Source organism: Falco biarmicus, chromosome 6 (assembly GCF_023638135.1).
Source record: "Falco biarmicus isolate bFalBia1 chromosome 6, bFalBia1.pri, whole genome shotgun sequence".
NCBI classification, from domain to species: Eukaryota; Metazoa; Chordata; class Aves; order Falconiformes; family Falconidae; genus Falco; species Falco biarmicus.
The window spans coordinates 23,047,865-23,069,722 of NC_079293.1; the positions used below are offsets into that span (position 1 = coordinate 23,047,865).

Sequence of the window (21,858 nt, forward strand, 5' to 3'; positions counted from 1 at the left end):
TGGACAGAAATACTATCCTACTGAATTACCTTCACAGGCATCATCAGTACTCTGGTTTTCTTCAGAAACCTGTAGCTACAAATGTCAGGGAAAAAAATGTGGGCAAAAGTCTGTCCCTTAGTTCAGGAAATGTAATGCTTTTTAATGTGAAGGAGGAAATAATTTTGTGACGTTCCTCTTCCCCCAGCCTACAGATACTGCATAGACCACCATCTAGTGTGGTGTTCAGAAAATCAGTGAAGATCCAGAAAATACAGACAGAATTATTAAGATCAATTTAAATCTTTAATTTCAATTATACTGAAATTGTTATGATGCAAGGGTTTTCTTGATCTCTGGGGTGGGGGATTTTGGGGTTTGTAGGGGTTTGGTTTTGCTTTTTACATCTTGTGCAGCATTTTTCATCATTCTAAGTGTAGTTTTATTCACATTTCTTATTTTAGTAGTGGTTTTGCTTAGTTTTGCATTGTGATTGTATTTTCTCAATTTTCTTTTATGAGGGGCTGAATAGAATAAAAGCATTTATGAATATTCTAAAATGTACCACTGCTAATTGTCAAACCAAAACTGATTATGGGCCTTTTTTATCTTTATCCTTTTTTTGAGAATAAAGACCAGCTTCTTCATGATGAAGTTTCATCTTCAGTGTCACAGCTTGCAACAAAGGTAAATATCTGTTCTTTGGAAGTGTAACTTTTTATATCATGTATATTTCAGTCAATGTATGTTAAGAAGCTACCTGTTTTTCATGTACAGCCTGATTAAGGACGATGTTTATGTACTTCACTGATGATTTTGTAATTACGTATGATCCTTGGTCATGGGGTTCTCACTGAAGTAATATTAGCAATGCAGTGTTAGAAAGTTGCCTTATTTCCTTTCATTAATGGGGAGGGGAAGGTATCTTAATTTTTTTTTTTTTTCTTCCACATGATAGATATTAAAACACAAAATGAAAATAAGCTACAGGAATAAATGAAGTCTAAGGAAGCACTAAATGCTAGCTATAGCTAGCAATGAAAACATGAAATGTAGAAGGTATTTGGGGTATTCATTCCATTATATGTAGCTCAGCGTACTCTCTGACCACAAGAGGTTAAGGACTTTATTTCTTATCTCTTTCTGAAAAGAAGTGTGGGCATACAAGTTCAATATTTTACCTTGATATGTGTCCAAGAATCTTCTTTAATGTTCTTAAAATACGTGAGTAGAAGATGAAAGAACTGGAAGTTGTTACGATATGCTAGAATTTGTTTTGAAATTCCGTAGGTATAGAGAAAAGCATATAAAAATAGGTTCATTAGTGTAATAGGATAGTTTACATTAATATGTATAAACTGAACATCTGTCTTTGCTACTTCTTTTTGTTCTACTTCAGATGCAGCATGATTTTTGCTGAAAATAAAGTCAGATTGTACTATACCTTTTTCTACTTTTTAGAAGAAATGTATTCTTTTTAATGAAAACAGAAATTACTGTTTATTTTATGCCAGATTATGAATGTTTAGGAAAATAATCTTAAAATTAATCTATTTTGTATTGAAACTTTTTTGCCCCTTACTTAGTCATTCAGGAAGGCTTCCTAAGTGTGTGTTTTGACTTAAAAAAAAGTCACTTAGGCAAACCACTGAGCTGCAGTACTTTTGTGTTTTAAAGTAAAACGCTGTTGTCTTAAAAATGTATTCACAGAAAAAGCACCTTATCCTTCTCATCTTCTCTATTACTGTTTCTGAAAGCACTTCTATATTTTATTTGGTTGTTCTGTGGTCTTAGAAGTTGTCAGTACAGTGATATTCCAGAAGTTCAAAAATATTTGAATATGTTAATAAAATACTGATTAATTATATGTGTGGCCTTTTCCATGTGCATGTGTCATGAATAAAAGTCTTCTGTGTTGAACCATTATGGTAAAGAACAACAATGAAGTTCTTGAAGAAAGGGGCAGTGGGTAAAGGGTGTGTCTGCCCTGCTGAGAGACAGCATTCCTGGTCTCTTAAAGCCCGAGTTTTAGGACAATCCTGATGCCCGTTTGCTGAGGAAAACCTTTGACCTAGGTTTGGAGGCGCAAAAGTGGGAGCTGGTCCTACTAGCTGAAGGTGGAGGTTGGAAGACGGTCTTAGTTTCTGCTCATGCAGGAAGCTGCCCACTTAGCAGCGAGGACAGGCTAACTGCAGTGCTGAATTTTTCTAGTTCCCTCCTCACAGCTCTCCTGAAAGGCAGGTATAACTGGTTAAAAAGGCTCTCCTGACATCTGGAAGTGAGGAACTGTGAACCCTCTAGTGGTTTTCTGCGAAATGCAGAACTCTGGAACCCATGTTCACGCTGCACCTGGCCCTTTGGTCTCTGCAAAGCTTGGCTTGGGGGGTCTCACCTGCGTGCTGAGCTTCTGTATTAAAAGCACAGCACAGACTTCATCTATGGTTGTTTTTAGGCCAGCTTTTGAAAAGACACAGAGTTCTGAGAAACAAAGTAGATAATTGTAATAACTAAATTGGAGGCGTTGGGACATTCTGGTAGGGGTAAATCTTGGAGATTCACTTTGTGTGTGTGCCCCAGAATAGAGTAACTTTGCCCACCGACAGTTGAGAAATTTCACCCCCCAGCCCCCAAAATGTTTTGATATCTGGAAGACAAATTTGGAGGGGGTGTTTTTTTTTCACATTTCTGTTATTTGATTTCTTGCATGTTATGAATATGTTTCCTATAATGTAGGAACAATGCTTCTTTAATTAAAGCTGACAGGCATTTTTTTTTTTTTTATTACAAAACACTTTGTAACTTTATTGAACTGTAAGGTACTTATATGGAAAATTCCATCTCTAGCTTTTTATTTTAGGTTCATTTTTTTCAGGAGGAGGAGGGAGGGAAGCTGTGGAACAAACAATTGTTTCTTCTCAGGCAAGGTTGAGAGGAAAATACAGATTTATTTTTTTTATATAAATGTAAACAAAAAGAATGGAAGTGTTTTGTGGAGTGCCTCTACTTTGCTGGAGGGTTTTGATTCACCAGTTGTCAGTCCTCTGTGAAAATACTTGTGAAGGTCTGCTAAAACTTGGCCCAAGTATAAATTTCTGGAAATCTCATTTCATACATGCTGAGTAGTGACTTTTAGGGATTAGCTGCTTAACTGCACAATGGCATTGAACATGCTGATTCTCACTGCAGGTATACAGCAAGAATCCCCTGTAATTGCTCTTTTTCGGTTGCTAGGACTCTGTCATGTGGGTTGTTCTAGCCTGCAGGGAATGACTTCTTTGCTCCAGAGCCCTGCTTGCCAGGCAGTTAGGAAGGAGAAAAGTCTTAACAGGAATGTATTGAAAGTAAAATGGTGCTGCTTTCTAAGTGGGTACCAGTAAAGTCAGAGTCATATTCAAACACGCTTTAATCTCGTGCTTTGAAATGTAAACTGTTTGTCTTGTACCTCCACATAGCGTCCCAAATCCTTGCTATTATTCTTTGACTTGATTGGATTCTGTGCTTCTTTTCCTCCCAGAATAAGGTGTTCATGTATGTTAACCACATCCATCTGATGGATGAATTTAACAGTTTTCAGTTTAAATTTACACAGTCTTCCTCTGGAGTACATGTTCATCTATATCTACATACTTTTTTTGTGCAGTGTACTTTTTTTAAATTTTTTTTAGCACTGATCTGCTTCTTTAGTTTGTACCTGACTGTTAGTATTCCTGGTTTGTTGCCTTTTAGCCTAATTTTTTGTGAACCTTTTTGCTCTCTAGCAAAGCTCTAAAGATGAGCTATGTACCTTTGATGGTAAAATTAACTGAAAAGTCATCTCAGTGATGCTATACTGTTTTGCAGTAGACTTCTTCAATTGTTCTTTTATTACTCATTGCCCATTTACCAAGTGTGGGAAGCTGAGAGTCACGTACATCAGCAGAGTTTGTTGATGCGGTGAAAAATGGTATACCGAAAGTCATTTTTGGTAATAATACCTCTCAGTTTTGTAGGATACTTCCATTTTCAGAGGAGCTGTCCCTTTCTGTGGCACTTCATAAAGTTAACTGTCAGCAGACATTTGTTCCCTGTTCTATCTAAAGAAAGGAAAATCGTAGTTAACATACACAGTTTATGTACAGGTGATTCACTTGAACTAATATAGGTAACAGAGCACAAAACTCTTACTATAAAGGTTGAGTTTATAGAATGAAGCTTAGGGGGTCAGTTTGGGGAAGCCATACGGTATGTGCAAAGCTGTATGTATGGAAGAAAGTGGATAGATGACTGCAACTTCCAGAGGGTGCTTGAGCTGATAAAGTAGTTGCTGCTACAGAAAAGGTGCTATTGCCCCTAACTTCCACATTCTTTGGTGACTGGCATCTTTTAATGAGCTGATTCTTATCACTAATCCACAAGAATGCAAAAAATGAATGAGTTAGATTTCTACTGGCTTATTGAGTTGAACTGGTTTTTCACAGCATCACACAAGTTCAAAACCATAGCATAAGGAAGGCAGTATTAATGTGAGCAGGCAATGGACTTTTTTGACCCTTTTCAGCAGCAGTGTCTGATAAACTAGATCTGCCACCTTGTGAGATTTCTCTTTGGGAATCTGCCTGACAGATGGGCACTGATACTGAAGCATTGGCAAAACAGAGGGGAGGGGAGGAAGAGGGAGAAACAGCAGACAGTTTGACTAGTGATACAGACTGCATCCTTTACATGATATTCTAGAAGTGACTACTTGCACTCCCAGCTTTAGAAGGTAGGCTAATTAAATGGCAGCTTTAAATGGTGGAGAAAGAGTACTTCATAAGCTGGAATTCCCTCTACTGAAGGGGAAGAATCTGTGCTCTGGGCTTGAGCTTTTTAAGATGCCTGTTGGGACAGACAATGATGATGGGTTTTCTGTAGTCTGCCAGTTGATTAATATGCAAGTGTAATTTCACTTCTACTGACCCTTTTAGATAATTGCATAGGGCATTGAGCTTCATGGATTTTCATGATCTAAAATGGAAGATATGGGAGAAACTTTATTAATGGCTGTTCTGACAGGCATGCTCTGTGCTCTTGTAGTCAAACTGGTATGAGACCAGCCATAATTCTACTTCACAGAATACTGAAATAGCATCTCAGGAATTTTCTGCTTTGTTTCTCACTGGCATTTATGAAAAATAGTAGACTGCAGCACCCAACCTGCTCCTCTAAAGGCTTTGACTTTCTAACATCTGATGTTACAATGCTAGTTCTTCTTAATAGTGCGCTCTCTTCTTAGCAGTCCCTTATGTGCATTTCATTTGATTTTATTAATTATTTTTAACCTGGAATTTTGACTGTACACCTGGTTCTGTTCTAGTGGTGTCAATCAGCTTTGGTTTTTCTAAAATCACATCCTCCAGGCTTAAGAATAGCCCAACCATCAAGCAGAGAAAGCAGCAAAGGTGGCAAGAGGCTGGTCTGCATGAACAAGATGTTCCTGAAAAATGTCAAACATTTAAAAGGAATCATACAGGAGGTGGAAGCAGGGTCAAGTGACCTGGGGGGAATATAGAAATACTCTTTGAGCATGCAGGGGTGGTGTTAGGAAAGATGAAGCCCACCTAGAGTTAAATCTGGTGAGGAAAATGAAGAGCAACAAGAAGGGTTTCTGAATGTATGCCAGCAGTGGGGTGGGTGTAAAGATACACTCTTGACTCTTCTCGGTGGTGCTCAGTGAATGGGCAAGAGGCAATGGGCACAAACTGAAACAAAGGAAACATAATTTAAACATAATAAAAAAAATGTTTTCACAGTGAGGGTGGTCAAGCCCTGGAACAGGTTGCCCAGAGAGTTTGTGGATTCTTCAGCTGTGGAGATATTAAAAACCCAGCTGTGTGTGATCCTTGGCAATCTGCTCGAGCTGACCCTGCTTTGAACAGTGGTGTTGGACTAGATGGTCTCCAGAGGTCCCTTCCAGCTGTAAAGGCTGTGTGATTCTGTGAACTTTGAATGTTGAATTATTTCTTTTTCCTCTGACACATGCAAAAATACCTCAAAGGTTTGAGAATACAAGATAGTTAGGTATATAAACTTTTTTGAAAATTTTAGCAGTAGTAATTGTGAGGTTTGTGTAGACAATTACATCCTAAAATTGAAATACAGAACTTCTGCAAGTGGCTTGATGCTTTTAAGCCCATATCAGTACTGTATTCTCATACTTTGCATAACTTTAATCTTTTTACATAAAACAAAATCTCTGGTGTGGTGAGGACTCTGCTTACTCAAGTGTCATCTCTTCTTTACTTAAAATGACCTTCCTTTGAAATCCATTGCAAGAAAGCCAGTTGTTCTAGAATCTGAGTCTTTCTCTGTGTGCTCTGTAAGAATGTAAGAAATTCCTGGCTGATTGAGGGACTGGCCCATCTACTCTGGCAGTCTGTCTTTGACTGTGGTGATGGGAGATGCTGTTCAGGGAGAGCGTAGCATAGCCAGTTTCTAGAGCCTCTTCCCCTAACATCAAGAGTCATTGTTTTGAGATACTAGAGGGGCGCATCCCTCTATATAGAGAGTATCCATTTATGGGTCTGCTGTCTGAATTTGGCATAATAAAAATGATGGTTCCTGCGTTTTTTGGTTTTGCAGCTGCTGCATGTCAAACATGGTTTCAAAAAATGGTGGTTTCAAGATCTCCTTCCTCAGCTACACCTACCAGCAGATGCAGTTCTGTTCAAGCTACATTGGTGGTGGTGCTTGTCAGTAGGTTAAGAGTCTTTGAAGAGCACTGGAAGAAATACAGAAATGCAGATGTTTTGAGGAATTTTTTTTAGGGCATGAGAAAGTTAGATGACAGCCCTAGTCAAAACCAAGGATTGTTGTCTTAAACAGTTCAGTAGTTAGAAAAAAGCCTCTTTGACCTCCTCCTTTGCTAAGATTTATGTTCTTAAGTATGGCACCACTGAGAAGACTGTCAAGAGTGAGGTGTTTGCCTCTTTTCAGTTGAGTGAAAAGATGCTTCAGAAGATCAGCGCTGGTTCAGGCAGATGTAGAAGAGGAGGCTTAAGCGTGGTAGGCAGAGGTTCTGGTTTTACTCTTGCACTTACGGGGTTTTTTTAAGCCTAGTCCATTTAATATGCAGTAGCCTTTGTGCAGTGAGTTTTATCACATATTAGCAAAATATGGTCTACTTGGACGTTGGTGCTGTTATGTAGGTTATCCTGGCAGTGTTTCCTTTGGAAACCCGAAATAATTAAGTGGTGGAAGTATGTCTTAAAGGTTTATTGTCTGTTTCCCCTGAGGACTAGTTGTCAAAAGAATAAATAAATTAGAATCTGCTACACAATTATTAACCTTGTATGTACCTACCAAATGCCATGTATCCATTGTGAGAGTACTTGTTTATGAGAATATTGAAGGAATGGTATAGTGTCTACATAGGTACTGATTTACATACCGGTAGAAAGAGTGCAGAGTTTGTAAAATTTTAGCTGGAGACCTGTACATGCTATCTGCTTGACGATGAACAGAACTTTTCTAATAATTTTTCTTAAAGATACCTGTAAGTCAGAATAGGGCCTAAATTTTAAAACATCTAAAGTTAAAAATATGGAAAGCTTGTGGCTAGATATTAACAGGCTTTTATTATGAAATAGTTTTGGTTGTGGGGTGTTTTTTTCCTTTTTTTCCTGGAGGTTTGCTTGGGTATACAAAGCAATGCATCAAAGGTTGGCATCGTATCGGTGAAGTACATATGATGTTCTAGATTAAAAGAAGGTGTATAAGTAGGTATATCCTTTTTTACATTGAGTGTAAGTGTGTGTATAAATCACAGAATGGCTGGGGTTGGAAGGCACCTCTGGAGATCTAGTGCAACCCCCTGCTAAAGCAGGGTCACCCAGAGCAGGTTGCACAGGATCTTATCCGGGCAGGTTTTGGATGTCCCCAGAGAAGGAGACTCCACAGCCTCCCTGGGCAGCCTGTGCCAGGCCTCTGCCACCCTCAAAGGAAAGAAGTTCTTCCTCTACTCAGCTGGAACTCCCTATGTTGCAGTTTCTGCCTGTTACCTCCTGTCCAGTTGCTGGGCACCACTGAAAAGAGCCCGGCCCCATCCTCTTGACACTCACCCTTAAGGTACCTGCAGGCATCGGTAAGATCCCCTCTCAGCCTTCCCTTCCCCAGGCTAAACAGGCCCAGCTCTCTCAGCCTTCCCTCACAAGGGAGATGCTCCAGTCCCCTTGCCATCCTTGTAGCCCTCTGCTGGACCCCAATAAATAATGAAGGCTTATATCCAAATAGTCTTTCATTGATGCTGTTCTGTAAAGGCATGTATGATTTAAGATGGTTCTCTATATTAAATTGCGATCTGAAAACCAGTAACAAGGTGTTTTGGTTTTTTTGTTTTTCTTTTTAATCTACAGATATATTATGTGGCAATGGCTTGATGAAACATCATTAGTGAAGAAAGACAAACATATATAAATTAGATCACTGAGGTATAACTGGGTCTTTTTCCAGTTTAAAGGCCTAAAGGATTAAGGCAGTAAGTTCCTATGTGCTGCTTTTAATTGTGGGTTTGCCTATAGTAGCAAAGGTTCCTTCCTACAAAAGGCCTAAAATAGTATAATTAGATAACAGAAGGTGAAGGATTTTTTGAACGTATGAAAAGCTAAGTGCTTTCTAGGGTGTGTCTCTTTTTTCTCTCTTTTTTTTCTTCTTTCTTTCTTTAAACAAACTTCATCCTTCAGGAGCTAACTTCTTGGAGATTATTTTCTTCTTTTTTTTTTTTTTTTTTTTTTTTTTTTTGGAAGTTTGTTGTGGATGAAGTACTCTCCAGTAAGAGGAAGCCGAATCAGGGTAACAAGTCATTATGTTAGACTTCTTCAAGAATTAAACTGAACCAACAAAAACAGATAACGGGGTTAAGCCTTTTATAGACTGAAATTGACGTTTTAGACCATTATTTGCACCACGGAAGCGCTGAATGTTGAGTACTGCTTGGAGAGGCTGATAGTTTAAACACAAGGATTTTGTATAGCGAGGTACCTGTTTGAAGGTATCATCTGCAGTTTGTCAGGTTTTGGTTTATACTATCGACAGTACCAGTCATCTTTGAGATGGGTATGGCGACTCAGCCACAGGGATGCAAAGTTGAAATTGGCTGTCTCTATATTTTTAACACAATTAAAAATAGAAAGTGTATGTTTAAATTAAACGTGAGAGTTTGCTTATTATGTCTGTACTCACTTTATTGTGATAGTGGGGAAAAAATACATAGAAGCTGTTCATTTGCTTGTGAAGCCATGAGGAATGCTGTGGTTTATGGTGAGACTAGGTATGGGTTTAAGACGCGAGCAGCACAGTTGTGGAGGCCTGGGTTGTGGTGAACCTGTCTCTCATGCACCTGGTCTGTCCATATATCATGAACAAGAGCTGGAAATTGCTCTGGGCTTGCTCAGCCTTCCCTCTTCCAGAGTTCTCCAGAGCTTTGCCCAAAGCTGGATCCATGTTTGCATCTAACCAAAGTGAAACTGAGTCTAGGTTAGACCTCCCTCCTGACCCTAAAATGGACCTGCTATGTCCCCTGAGCTGGAGTGGCTGAGGCAGTTCGGATGTGAGTAGGGAAGGTGGGCGAGAAGTGAAGGTGTAGGACAGAGTGAGATGGGGGAACAGGAGATGGAAATACTCCATGACTAACATGCAATAACAAGGGTGCTGTAAATGGTGGAGGTTGTGGGTATCTTCCAGGTGAGGAGTTGGCGGTACCAGTATTTTCCTGTCTGGTGTTTGTGCTCAATTTGTAGGTGGCGTTTCACGTGTTTTAAGGCCTATGCGGACATACCAGTTACAAACTGTAATCAGTTAAAACCTAAATGTTAAATTGATACTATTTGCACCAATGAGTTCTGCAAAAAGGATGAAGTATAATAATTAGCCTCTGCTTGTATCGACAACTACGATTTTGTTGTGATTGTTTATTATGCGTCATAATATATTGTTTTATTTTTTAATGTAATCAAGTAACATTGATAGACTTGCTCTGCCATTCTTCCTAGATCCTGCAAGAAAGAACAGCAGCTTTCATGCTCTGTGCTTGACATGCACGCGAGCATTTCTGTTAAGAGTCCCTAAGCACGCTATCAACATACAAAAAGCCACTACCTGTTTTATTTTGCTTTAGGGGAGAGGGAATAAAACCTTTAATAATGTTGAAATAGTAATTTATGCTACACCTTTAATGGTCACAGTAAATTTAGAGACTACACAGTAGTGCACCAGTGTCACGTGTTATATTCCACTGGTTAGCCAGTGCTCTCACCCTTTTTGCTCCTGGGGCCAGAAGTAGTAGTTTTGGTGAGTTAAAAATAGGAACGTTGAGTGTGAAGCAGGTTAAATCTTAAGAGTTTCATAATTCATCTGGCTGTCCTATCTGTTGTAGCCCCTTCTAGCAGTAGCTGTTCATTTAATTTCTGTCTACTGAAGCCTCTGAAACTGTTCCCTAAGCTGCCTAGATTCCCTTCTTAATGTGATATATTAAAATGAAGCCAGCAGCTCCTGCCTGCAGAAGAGCATCCAGGAGCCCAGCCGTACACACTGGCACCATCACTTGCATCACTCTGCAAACCGGCAAGGTTTTGTAGTCATTGCTCTGCAGGAAAGGGCTCTTGCTGCAGTAACCCAGCTGACTCGAGGATGTGGCTGTCCTCTGCGGGCTGCACAGAGCTGCTGTGCCCCCAGCTGGGCAGCACACCAGAGGTAGGGCTGCTGCTGCCTGGCAGCCGCACTCTGTGCTTGTAAGTCTGTAACTCACATTTCTGAGGATGTTTACTTTTCTGTATAGGTTCAAGGTGCGAGTTTCCGAGGCTGGAAGGAAGTGACGTCTATGTTCAATAAAGATGATGAACAGCAATTGCTAGCAGAATGTAAATCTCCAAAATCCAAAGGGTGAGTCAAACCAATTGGTCTATCTGCTATTAAGATACACAAACTGGAACAGAAAATAGCTGTGCAAAGTAGTGAAAGTAGACACTGAGAAACAGTAGTGTTCAACTTCTCGAAGTTAAATCACAGAAGAAGGTTTATGTGCATTTCCAAATCACATAGGTGTTAAGCTTACGATGAATAAGGCATGCTGTATTAGGACAGGATGGATATTGTTGATAACCTTTTTTGGTCTGTCAGGAAGAAAAGGGGATTTAGCTGCATGATGATTTTTTTCTGTAGAAAAGGAGTAAAGGTTTCTGAGTAAAAAGGGTCATTTCCACCCTTTCCTCTTAAGGATTAGTGATGGTTTGGTTTAGAAATTCCTTTTTTTTTTACATGCTTTACTTTCTCCTTTGAAGTCTTGTCTACATGTAAAAAAGTGAAGTAGCTGTGCCAGGATGCGCAAATCTTTCCTGTCAGAGCTGAGGTGTTTGCTTGGAACAGTTGCACTGCTGGTACGGTTAGAGCTGTTCTCTGAACAGAACAGACCTCTTCCCAGTACAGTTTTGCTGTTACAAGTACGTGTAGGCTTTACCTACGCATGCTACCTACCTACCTTAGTTACAAATAGGAAAAATGTGCTACTCATCAGTATAGCTGTTCCAGCCAAATGTTAGCTTTGATAAGACTTGCTATAGTATGTTTTCTTTCCAGTTTACTTTGAAATATATATATTTCAGTATGCATGTGTGTATATATATATATATGTGCATGGATGTGTGTGTGTGTGTGAAAACATATATATGTGTGTGTGTATATATATGTCAGTGATTTAGAATGTAAATACATACATTTCCACTTGAACCTGTTCAATAAAACTTTCCAAAAGTTCCCAGCTACTGTCCCTGTACAATTTTATGGTGTTATTAGGACGCTAGGTTGCTTGAAGGATCCTTTGCAATTGATGCTGAATATAAGAATCAAGTACCCGGTGAGAGAGCAGAAGTATGAAAACAGAGCTACCACAAATGTGGAGAGCTATTTTAGCATTACTGTGAAAATGGCCTGTATTTTAAGTTTGGGGAAATTTTCCTAGAATTGTATATCATAGTTTTTACTTTACTTTGAAAGAAAAATGCAACTTTTCAAGTGCACTACTCATAAAATATGAGAAGAGTGTTCAGAGTCTGTGACTGGCTTTAGCAATATGAAAATTCTGAATAATCATAAATCCAGAACTCAGTAAAGTAATTTAAAAGTGTTGGTTCAGTTGCTTGTTTTTAAATATGCTACTGTCAAGCTTTCATTAATGGAAAAAAGCTTTTTTAATAGAAATATTTAAAAAAAATTCAGTGGTGGTTTTATTTGTGGAGAAGGAATTTGTATGCTATTAGCAGATAATGTTTTTAATTTGCTGTTTAGCTCATTGAACCCTGAAAGCTGTGTGTTTCACCACCGGTATTCAGCCTTTCCTTATGGTCCATTATTTGATTACATACATAACCCTGCATGTAAACTTATGCATAAATGTTTGACATTCTGTATTTTAAGTACTCCACACTGTAAATATGAAATAATTCAGATTGAAGGTGCTTAATGGGGTAAGAAAGGTGGTAATATGAGTAGCCTTTCCAATGTCTCATTGAGAGAGAAATTACAACTAAGGTTGGTTTTTTCTCTTGTTTTTGGGAGGGGAATTTTGGGTATTCTTACCATAAATACAAAACAACTGTTTTCAAAATATTGTGTAGTTCTTTATGAAATAAATGCCGGTATCTTTAAAAGCCCTAATGCTGTGTGCATCAACTATTTTAGGATATCATGTTTAACTGGCAAGGTGATAAGAGGTATATGAAACTGAGGAACATAGTGAGCGATTGTTAAAGCTGGTGGTAGGAAAAACATTTTCATATTCCTTCTGCTGTCCTTCCTCTGGGTTTGTTTTTTGGGTTAGTTTGATTAAAGTTCTAAATTGTTCTAACGCAGGCTAAAATACTTAATACAGTTCCAAAGGCAGTTCTGTGTAATTCATGGGGCGGGTGGGGTATTAAGTGCATTGTTAAATGAAGAAATTAATCACCTCATCACTTACTTTCTAGAACAAATCTAAAGTTAAAGGAGGAGACGAAGTCTGAAAAGAAGCCAGGTTTTTGGGACAGTTTGGTGATAAAGCAGAATGTCCCATCTAGGAAACCAGATGAGATTGAGGGATGGGAACCACCGCAGATTACCACTGCTGACTCTACCAGTGATGCAGCAACTACTTTAAATGACTATACAGCCTGGTCAGGCTGGGAAGATGAAACCAAAGGCTCCACAAAATACACAAACCTGGCCAGCTCAGGAAACAGTTCCAGGTGGAGTATCAAATCAGCTGGAAAGCTGGTTAGTATTAGACGTCAAAGCAAAGGTAACCTTACTGACAACTGGGAAGAACTAGAATGATACTAGTAATGTGAAATGCTTTATAGATAAGAAGAGAAAGGTTCCATGATTTACTTGTATGGTTAAACCAAAATCAAATCTGCTCAATATTGCACCTTTATACAGTACTTTGTTTTATTCAGATTGTTACAAATTTTTGCTCATCTGATAGTAAATTTTCCTATTACATTGTTAAATAGCTATGTTTTCCACACTTAAAGAAAAAACAGAGAATCTATTTTGTGCCTATATTTCACATTCAGACTCTGCAGTATGTTGGATTGTTGGTTTTACCAAAAAAATGTAATTCCTTAGTGAATGTATACACTGGTTGTAAATTTGACTGCCTTATGTAGGAACTTCCACTAGCTTGAGGTCCTGGGTTTTTTTCTGGTGTTTGAGGGTCACTCAAAATTTTAGTTTTGATGCTGTCCCTTTTTAACTAAGAATACTGATATGTCGCTTGCAGGGAGAATGCTTATACTTAGTAGACTGTTTTCCAAATCTTCAGCCTCAGCATATGCTTCAGCTTGTGCAAACAAGATGCTCAACTGTCACAATGTGCTATACTGCGTATGAAATAGGAAAATACTATTCTAATGTAACTCCTTCCGCCACAGGATCTTCACCAATAGTCAGGTCAAATGGGTCTTCCAGAGTTTGTTGGGGTTTTTGTTTGGTTTTTTTTTTTAACATATGTATATATTGAACATTGTTTGACAAAGCTAAGCTTCTCACTTTTTAAGACACGTGTTATGCCAAAAATAAAAATGATTGAAAATTTGGAAAGCAGCAGTTAGTAGAGTATAAGATGATCTCTATATTCAGTACCCATAGTGCTGAATCTAGGGATAAGTTGCTTCTTATGGAAGGGCATACATTTTCATTTTTTACAGTAGCCGATCCTTGTTCTATAAACAACTTTTTTGTCTTGTACTGTGTTGTTCCTTCCCCTCCTGCCCCATAAGCAGTGATTGAATTACACTCCCGCATTTTCAGGGTAACTGAGTAACTGAGCCATTGCAAGTATGTGCATGCATACAACTTCTGAAGCATTGTTGTTATAAAGCTCTGTCTTACTAGCTACTGATACTTTAATTTTTTGGTAAAAGAAGGTGAAGTGTTAAACTTGAGATTTGAAATGTATATAAGATACTAAAAGTGCCTCTTTCTAGCATATTGTCTCTCATTAGCAGCGCGGCTGATGTCAGATCCAAAGTTGGTTTCCATTTTGTTTATATGACCTATATAAATACTACTTTAACATTCATGGAAAAAAATCAAACCAAAAGTTTCAGAAAAAATGAACAGTAGGCCTTTTCTCCCCTGATTGTTAAACTGGTGTAACAGAACTGAAAACTTGTTGACTGCCTAGCAGTATGGCCGGTACAGTCGGAAGGTCAGGTTAGCATTTCGGAGAAAATCAGCATTTTTGAAAGAAACCATCTACCTTTGTGTAATGGATGTCTTGTAAACGTGTTTTTGCAAGAAGCTTATGCTGATGAAAAGGGATGCATGCACTTTTCTTCTAAGGTTGTACCATGTTTCTGTTACGGCCACATTACCCCTTTCTTAGATCTCACCTCTCTCTTCCATTTCACGTAAATATTTCTGGCTTACAGTTCCTGCATAGCTATTTTTTTGAGATTCCTGTTGAGATGTGCCTGGAGGGAAACTGTAGCAAAATGTCTTTGGCTTTGTTTTTTCCCCCAGTATTAGTAGGATATTAAAAGGCAATGTTCTTAAGTTTATATAAAAGAACATCAGCGTTTTGTGTTACAAAACAGGATCTTATAACTGGCAAATGTATTTGTAAAATTGGCATTATATATTAAGAAAAATACGACTAGAGGAGAAAGAGTTAGCATTTATATCGCATCATTTAGTCTGTGAATAAACTCTGTATTTGCCTTTGGCAAGTACGTATGCTGAGGTTAATTATAGGAAAGAATGAGTATTCTTGGGTAAAGTATGCTGCATTTTATAGTTCATGGAATACCCTCTAAGGCATGAGCTAGTATTTAATTTGGTTGTTGGTGCTGACCTAAAAGAATGGAAAAAGATCTGCTAGCAGCCCTCAATGTTTTGCTCTCAAAGATGGGCTGAGAACTTTTAATTTCACTCCTGAAGAAACTATTTATACTGTGATGAGTAAAGGTTTTGCCTTGCACATTATACTGTCAAGTGCCTGTTTCTCACCTTGATGATGTGTTTGATGCACAGCTTAACTGCAGCATTTTTCAATTTGTTTTTAAATGTACGGTAAAGAATATGCTCACAACGCTGAAGCCTATTGTAAAACAAAATTGCATCGAAGTGGGAAATTGAGATATGTAAACTTAAGGTTTAATCCTAGTGATGAAAGTTTTTGGTGTGCTTTTCAAGTGGTATTTCTCAGAAATAACCATTCTAAGGATGAACGTTATTAAATTTAATATAATTTATTGTTATGCTTTAATAATGTATTTGTCTGTTGAGAACTCACTGGTGTGAGCTTTTATGTTTATAAACTTGTCTGAATTTTCAGAATGGGGTCCTCTTTTTCTTTTACCTTTTTTTAGATGCTTGACTACATTATACATTTACGGGCTTAAGCTATACACGGCTCCATATGTGGAATAAGTGTAGAATATGTCCCTTAGTATTTGTTTTGAAGTTGCATTTCAATCTATGTGAAATGGTTTAGAGGAAGGTAGCATTAAGATTTATGATAAGATTGCACAAAATAAAATATAGTTTATATTGCTTTCTCATAGCCAATCTGCATGATTGTTGGCGTGGTTTTAACGGGAATTAAAAGCTTCATGTGGCTGTAACTAGTCACTTAACTCTAAGCAAAGTTCTTTCTGAGTATTTTTATTTATTAGCATCATTTGCAAAAAGAAAAGTAGTTATTTTCCATATGAATAAAGATTTAGTTTGAACTGAAATGCCTTATTCTTCTATTATTTTTTTTGTCCCATTTTATTTGTCATGTGAATTGTTTCCATCTGTGTGGACGTTGTGTGCATCTTTGTAGAATACAGCCAAGGAAGTAATAGCTGTGATTGTCCAAACTCAGCGCATCATGCCATCTCAGAAGCTGCGGCATCCTCAATTTAAAGCATGATGCGTTGCTTTCACAGGAAAGAAGTCATTGGGTTTGACAAACAGCAATTTATTTATTTTTTTTTTTTGCTGGTATTTATTGGTTTAAACTTTTTTTTTTTTTAATTTATTGGCTGTTATGAAAGCTTGGGCAGAGCTGCATTCTTTCCCTAAGGATTTCACCAGCTACATGTAAACTGGAAGACCTGGAATGCTCTTGCATACACTGGCCCCGTAATGAGGTGAGACCTGCACGTCCTGGACTGTGACAGAAGTGAGATGCAGCTGCTGTTACCAGTAGATCAGCTATAGAAAGAAGTGTATTGTCAGCTTCTCGTTCTTCCACTTTAGTCCGCTGGCTTTGTTGTTGTTTAAATAGACTTAGCAGGGGACATTGAGGCAAAATGTTTCTTACCAAGAGTGTGTGAACTAGCGGAAACAGAAAATTTTATTCATACAAGTTACATTCTTAGGGGGAAAACCCCCTTATATCGAGATGCCTCTGACTGTACCCAGGTGGGTCAGGCGTACATCTGGGCTAGCGAAAGGAAGCGGAGGGACTTGCATTTCCAGATCCTGGGTAGTCAAGGACCTTGCCAAATTTTGAGCGTAGCTGTTCCCACAGCCCAGGTGAATTTGGCCTGGCATCTGCCTCAATTTTGAAAAATTTTGAAGTGCTTGTTAATTTATATAAATGTCACGTGACAAAACTATAGGTCCCTGCCTCTGTATAGTCTGAAAAGAACATGAAGGTGTGTTGGTTGTTTTTTTCCCTAAATGCCTGCTCGTTGGTTTCTGATGTATCTGGGAAATGAAACCAGCACTATGAAGAAGAAAAGTGATTTCCTAAAAGGTTTAGTCACTGGTGATAGTTTACAAAGGTGTGTATTATTAGATATCTGTCTGTCTCTCAAAAATTTCTTGTAGCATGACTGCTTTGTAGCATACAAGACGGAATTGGACAGATAGGCAAAGAATCCAGTGTAGAAATTGAGAGTGGCATTTATTGTAAATGCAACCAGCATAATAGTGGAAAGAAAATGTTTCTTACATAGTTACAAAGTAATAAAAGAGTATGAAAACAATCAGAAAATTGGGATTTCAATAATGGAAAATTATATGAAAAATATAATAGTAAACAAAGTGTGAGGAGATGATGTTTTTCATATGATACTTAGCAACTGTTATCACTGCTACTGATTAAAGAAATACCTGCTCTGTATTTGTGAAGAAAACTTTCCTGTTCTGTGTCTAGTATTTACTAAAAGATGCAAGAAAGTGACTATATTCTTTTCAAGGCCATAATATAAGTAAAAGCTAGGCTGGCACTTAATTTTTTTGCGCTTTTGAGACCCAAATAACACTAGTGAAAGCTTAATAACATGTTTTGAACTCTGAGTTTGCTATTGGAAAAGAAAAAGCATTACTTTCTGCAGAGAAAAATGCACAGCTGTATTTTGTAAAACTAATTTGTCCATTATTGAAAATAATGATTTCATATTTTGCTTTCTAGTTGTTCTAACCCCTTGTACTGGGAAGACTGACTACACAGTTGAGTTAAAATAATTTTTTCAGAGAATTGGCTGGTTTAAATATTTGAGGTTGTATAGTAAACCAGTTCAGATTTGATACAGAACGATTCCTTTCTGTCTTCTGGCCTGTCTTGCCTTGTACTTCTTTCCTTGAACCCCCAAATGCTGTTGTCTTGATCATCTGGTTTGTTCAGGAGTCTTGCAGTTCTGCATAAGATTATGGTGCTAAAGGCTTCTGGTGTTGGAGAGATGGAGAAAATACTGTGGTGCGTGTGTTCATGCTGGAGAAAGGAGGGGAGACTCATGTATGCAGAATCCAAGTACTGTACTTGGTATATTGTTATTATTTTACTGCTAAAGCTTCCTTATGTGCAAGATAATGAATATTAATTATTCTTTGCTTTGTTTTATTTTTGTACTTGTCCCCATATACAAAGACAGTCCTCTCTGATTACATAAAGACCTAGTCTTTGCTGTTTCTGTCATGATAGACACCCACTTTTAGGCAGACTTGCCTTCAGTTTAACGCCTGTGAACAGTTTATCTTTTGAACATTTAGACAGAAACTTGGCAACCAGCATTTGGCAGGACAAACAAAGGAAAACAAGTCAAGCATCATTTCCCATTAGGAAGTAAACTATTGTTTGATAGGATGGGGCACAAGATTCTCAGAAGTCATTCTGCAGATACAGTAATGCTGCACATAGGCTATTGTGAAAATTGGAGACCTAATGAAATACCTCCTTGCTCTTTTTTCCTTTTATAAACTCTACCATCTCCTGAAGCATGTTAACCTGCCCGTACAGTGTGGCTGTCATGCTGCTGCCTGCCAGAGAGCTCATGCATGTTGAACCAAACCCTTCTTGCCAAGGTGGACGGCCTGTTGGCATCTTTAGCCACAGTAGAAGATCTGAGCTCCTGACCTCTGTGGTGAGAACTGGCTGCACTGGGGACAGGAGAAGATTTTCAAGACAAGTGAAGGAGCAGATGTTCTGGCATTGAGGAATAAAGCATGGTATAAAGAGAAGTAAGAAGTCCAGAAGATCTGAAAGTGTTCCTAGGGCGGGTAGTACTAATCTTCGCTATTAGGCCAGGGCTTTAGTGTTAGAGGATCAGAACTAGCATACAGCTAGTCCTCTTTCCCAGTGTTTTTTCTTGATTATCCTCTTCAAGAACATGATTTTTGGCAGTGATGAGCAGTTGGAAAGAATGTGCCCTGTGCACAGGTACAAAACGAAGGTTTTGGGTGCCTTTAACGTCGGTGCGCTAACTCACAGCAAGGACTTCTCTAGATCTGTTCCATACTACTATGCCTATAAATTAGACTTAATTGATCAAAAATGTAGGTGGTGAGTGCAGGTGGTAGAAGACTGTACCTTTAGATGGGGGATTAGTAGAAAGCATATCTGGCCAGCCTGCAGTAAGAACTTAAGTGCTGGTGAGATTAAACTATTGAAGTTGTAGCTGAACTAAAGGGCTCCATCCAGTATCCTGTTTCTTCTTCAAATACTGTACTTTCAGCCTCCTCCCCTTCTCTGCTGTCTTACCAGATTTCTGAGATCTCTAAGAGCTTTCTCCATCCTTCCGTCTCCTTCCTGGCCTCCCTGATGATTCCCCGTTAGCGTTGGGATAATGTTTCTTTTTCCCCCTCTTAGCAGATGAATGACATGCTAAAGGTTGATTTTTCATTGGTTGGGTTTGGTTTGTTTTATTCCTCTAAACCTGTGAATCTGGAAATTTAAGAAGCATCACTTTGAACTTGACAGTTTGGGAATGGGCAAGACGGTGGTTTGAGTGCTCTGCGCCCGGCTTCCACCTCCTGCCCCAGGCATGCTCTTTCGAGCAATCAGAAGCTGGACGAAGGGTCCTCACAGACGTACTGGTGGAGCCTGATCCTCAAAATACACGTGAGAGCCTCCTTGGCAGAAGTGCATGAGGTGGGTGGCCCGATGTCTCTCCCTGTGGCTATGATGCACGTACCTGCAGCCGGTTGAAGGCCTCGCACACAGAGCCTTGTTCGCAGGCTTTGGGGAGTGCGCAGGTGTTCCAGGTCGGGGTGCTCGCCACCTCACTTGTTAAAAGTTGTTGCGCTTGATGCGAAGTGGCTAACTAGGCAGTGGAGCAACACCATCCTGGTTAGTGGTGGTCTCACTTCTGCCCAGTGGCTGTTTGAACACTGTTATGCTTCAGCGCAGGAGGAGGAGAGGGGCTGCGGCTGAAGGCGCTGGATCAGGCCGAGTAGGGAAACCCAGCAGAGTCACAGGCTGGGGTATGCCGCTACAGGGCTGCCGCGGTGTAGTAGAGTATATCTAGTTTTGGCGACTTAGGAAAATACTGCCAAAGCATTGCTTTTATAAATTAGCCAAGTTCTAAAGGGACACCATCAAGTTAAGAAAAGGACTACAGGTTTACAGCTTTACAAGTCTCCAGCAGGAAAAAGTCTAAAAATAACTGCTATGTCTGAGGGAGTAACAGGGACCGAAACGGGGGGAGAGGTGCTCCAAGCATGCAGAAGTTTGTTCTGTCATCTAAGCATTATGTGGGAATGACAACTGACTTCAGCAAATTAAGTGTTCTTCCATTATTATTTTGTTATAAATACCATAGGAATATAGTATTCAAGTGGAAAGAGCATATAAAAATTAAGGAAATTTAGAATTGTGACGACTGTTTGTGTATGCTTTGAAAATTGTTAGAAGGGCTTTCAGCTGAAGGCGCAATGGCTAAGTACCCATGAAGTACATCAAATGTAAAGCTGAACATGTTTTATTCATATTTGTAGAAAAATGTACACATAAACCTGTGGGAAATAAGCATTGCCACCATGTCTGAAAGGCAGTGGGGACAAATCTGCGCGTTGCACAGAGAACAGCCCATGGGAACCAAAAGAAACCCACCTTCACTGGCATTCTCACCTCTCACATTCTGAATCCACTTACCTGTCATGTCCTCGGGTACAGAAACTAAACTTTAAAGGTAACCTTCATCCTACCGAACTTTGCAGGAGTTGGGAATTAAGTTTCAGTGTCTCTTAAGGGGCTGGACCTGAGCCTTGCAGCTGAAAGCATAGAAACAGTGCAAATGAATAGCATAATTAGCTAATACTTCAATATTCTGAACCAAAATTTAACAACTATTTACAAACATTTGATAGTTTGCTTTATTGATGTGGTATCTTTGTATTGAATTGGCAGCCTTAGTTGGATGTTAAGGGTCTAGGCTTACACTGACCCCCAACGTATAGAAGGAAAAAAAAATTCTTTTCATCAAGACTGCTTATTGGGAAAACAGGAGGTGGGACTGTAGTCCCCTCTCCTAAGGACATATGCTTCGTCATACAATGCCACATGGCTAGGCAGGTGCTGCCCACTTTTGGCCGTGATGTTCTGACCCTTAATCATCTAGCCCCGTGATTAAATACTGACTGAGGGCTAAAGAAAATTAATTACTATGTGGGAGTGCAGTAGGTTCAGCTGAAAAGACTGAGGAAGAATGGTTCCACAAATATTACCCCTAAAAATAATTATCTCATTTTGGTTGGATCAGCAACTTGAACTGACTGGCTGATGCTGCATCACTGCCTGCCATGGCACAGGGGAGAGGAGGGTGAATGTGACATGGGATACAACACAGTCTCAAATGTGGCTTTCAGGACAGGGAGTCCCCCAAATTTGTGTTCTAACTGAAAATTTGGCATGAAACAGGACCTCTCATGGACTCTGAAAGAGGTGAGGTCTCCTCAGCTTTTCAAAGTAAGAGTGCAGATGATAAGCTCCCAGAAGACATGTATGCTTGACCTTGCTGGAGGTAAGTCTTGCTCAACTCTCTGGGCGAAAGGTAAGCACCCGAGGCCGTTTCCAGGATGCTGCTTGACGTACTGTCCTGTTTCTCTCTAGCCACTGCAGAGTGACTCCGTGTCTTCTCTCAGAAGCTATGAAGTACTTAGTTTGTTACACAGAAG

At 39.1% G+C, this 21,858-nt stretch overlaps 1 protein-coding gene across 2 annotated transcripts in view; it reads left to right on the top strand.

Moving 5' to 3' along the window:
* Positions 1-16,208, top strand: part of TDRP (testis development related protein) — a 28,569-nt gene extending 12,361 nt beyond the window's left edge. Inside the window, exons 2-4 of one of the 2 annotated variants that reach the window (XM_056343151.1) lie at positions 607-666; positions 10,772-10,875; positions 12,954-16,208. In XM_056343151.1, the coding sequence (XP_056199126.1) occupies positions 607-666; positions 10,772-10,875; positions 12,954-13,299 (510 nt within the window). In that variant the 3' untranslated portion in view covers positions 13,300-16,208. The remainder of the gene's footprint in view (positions 1-606; positions 667-10,771; positions 10,876-12,953) is intronic. The other variant, XM_056343153.1, reaches the window with a different exon arrangement.
* The last annotated feature ends 5,650 nt before the right edge of the window (positions 16,209-21,858 follow it).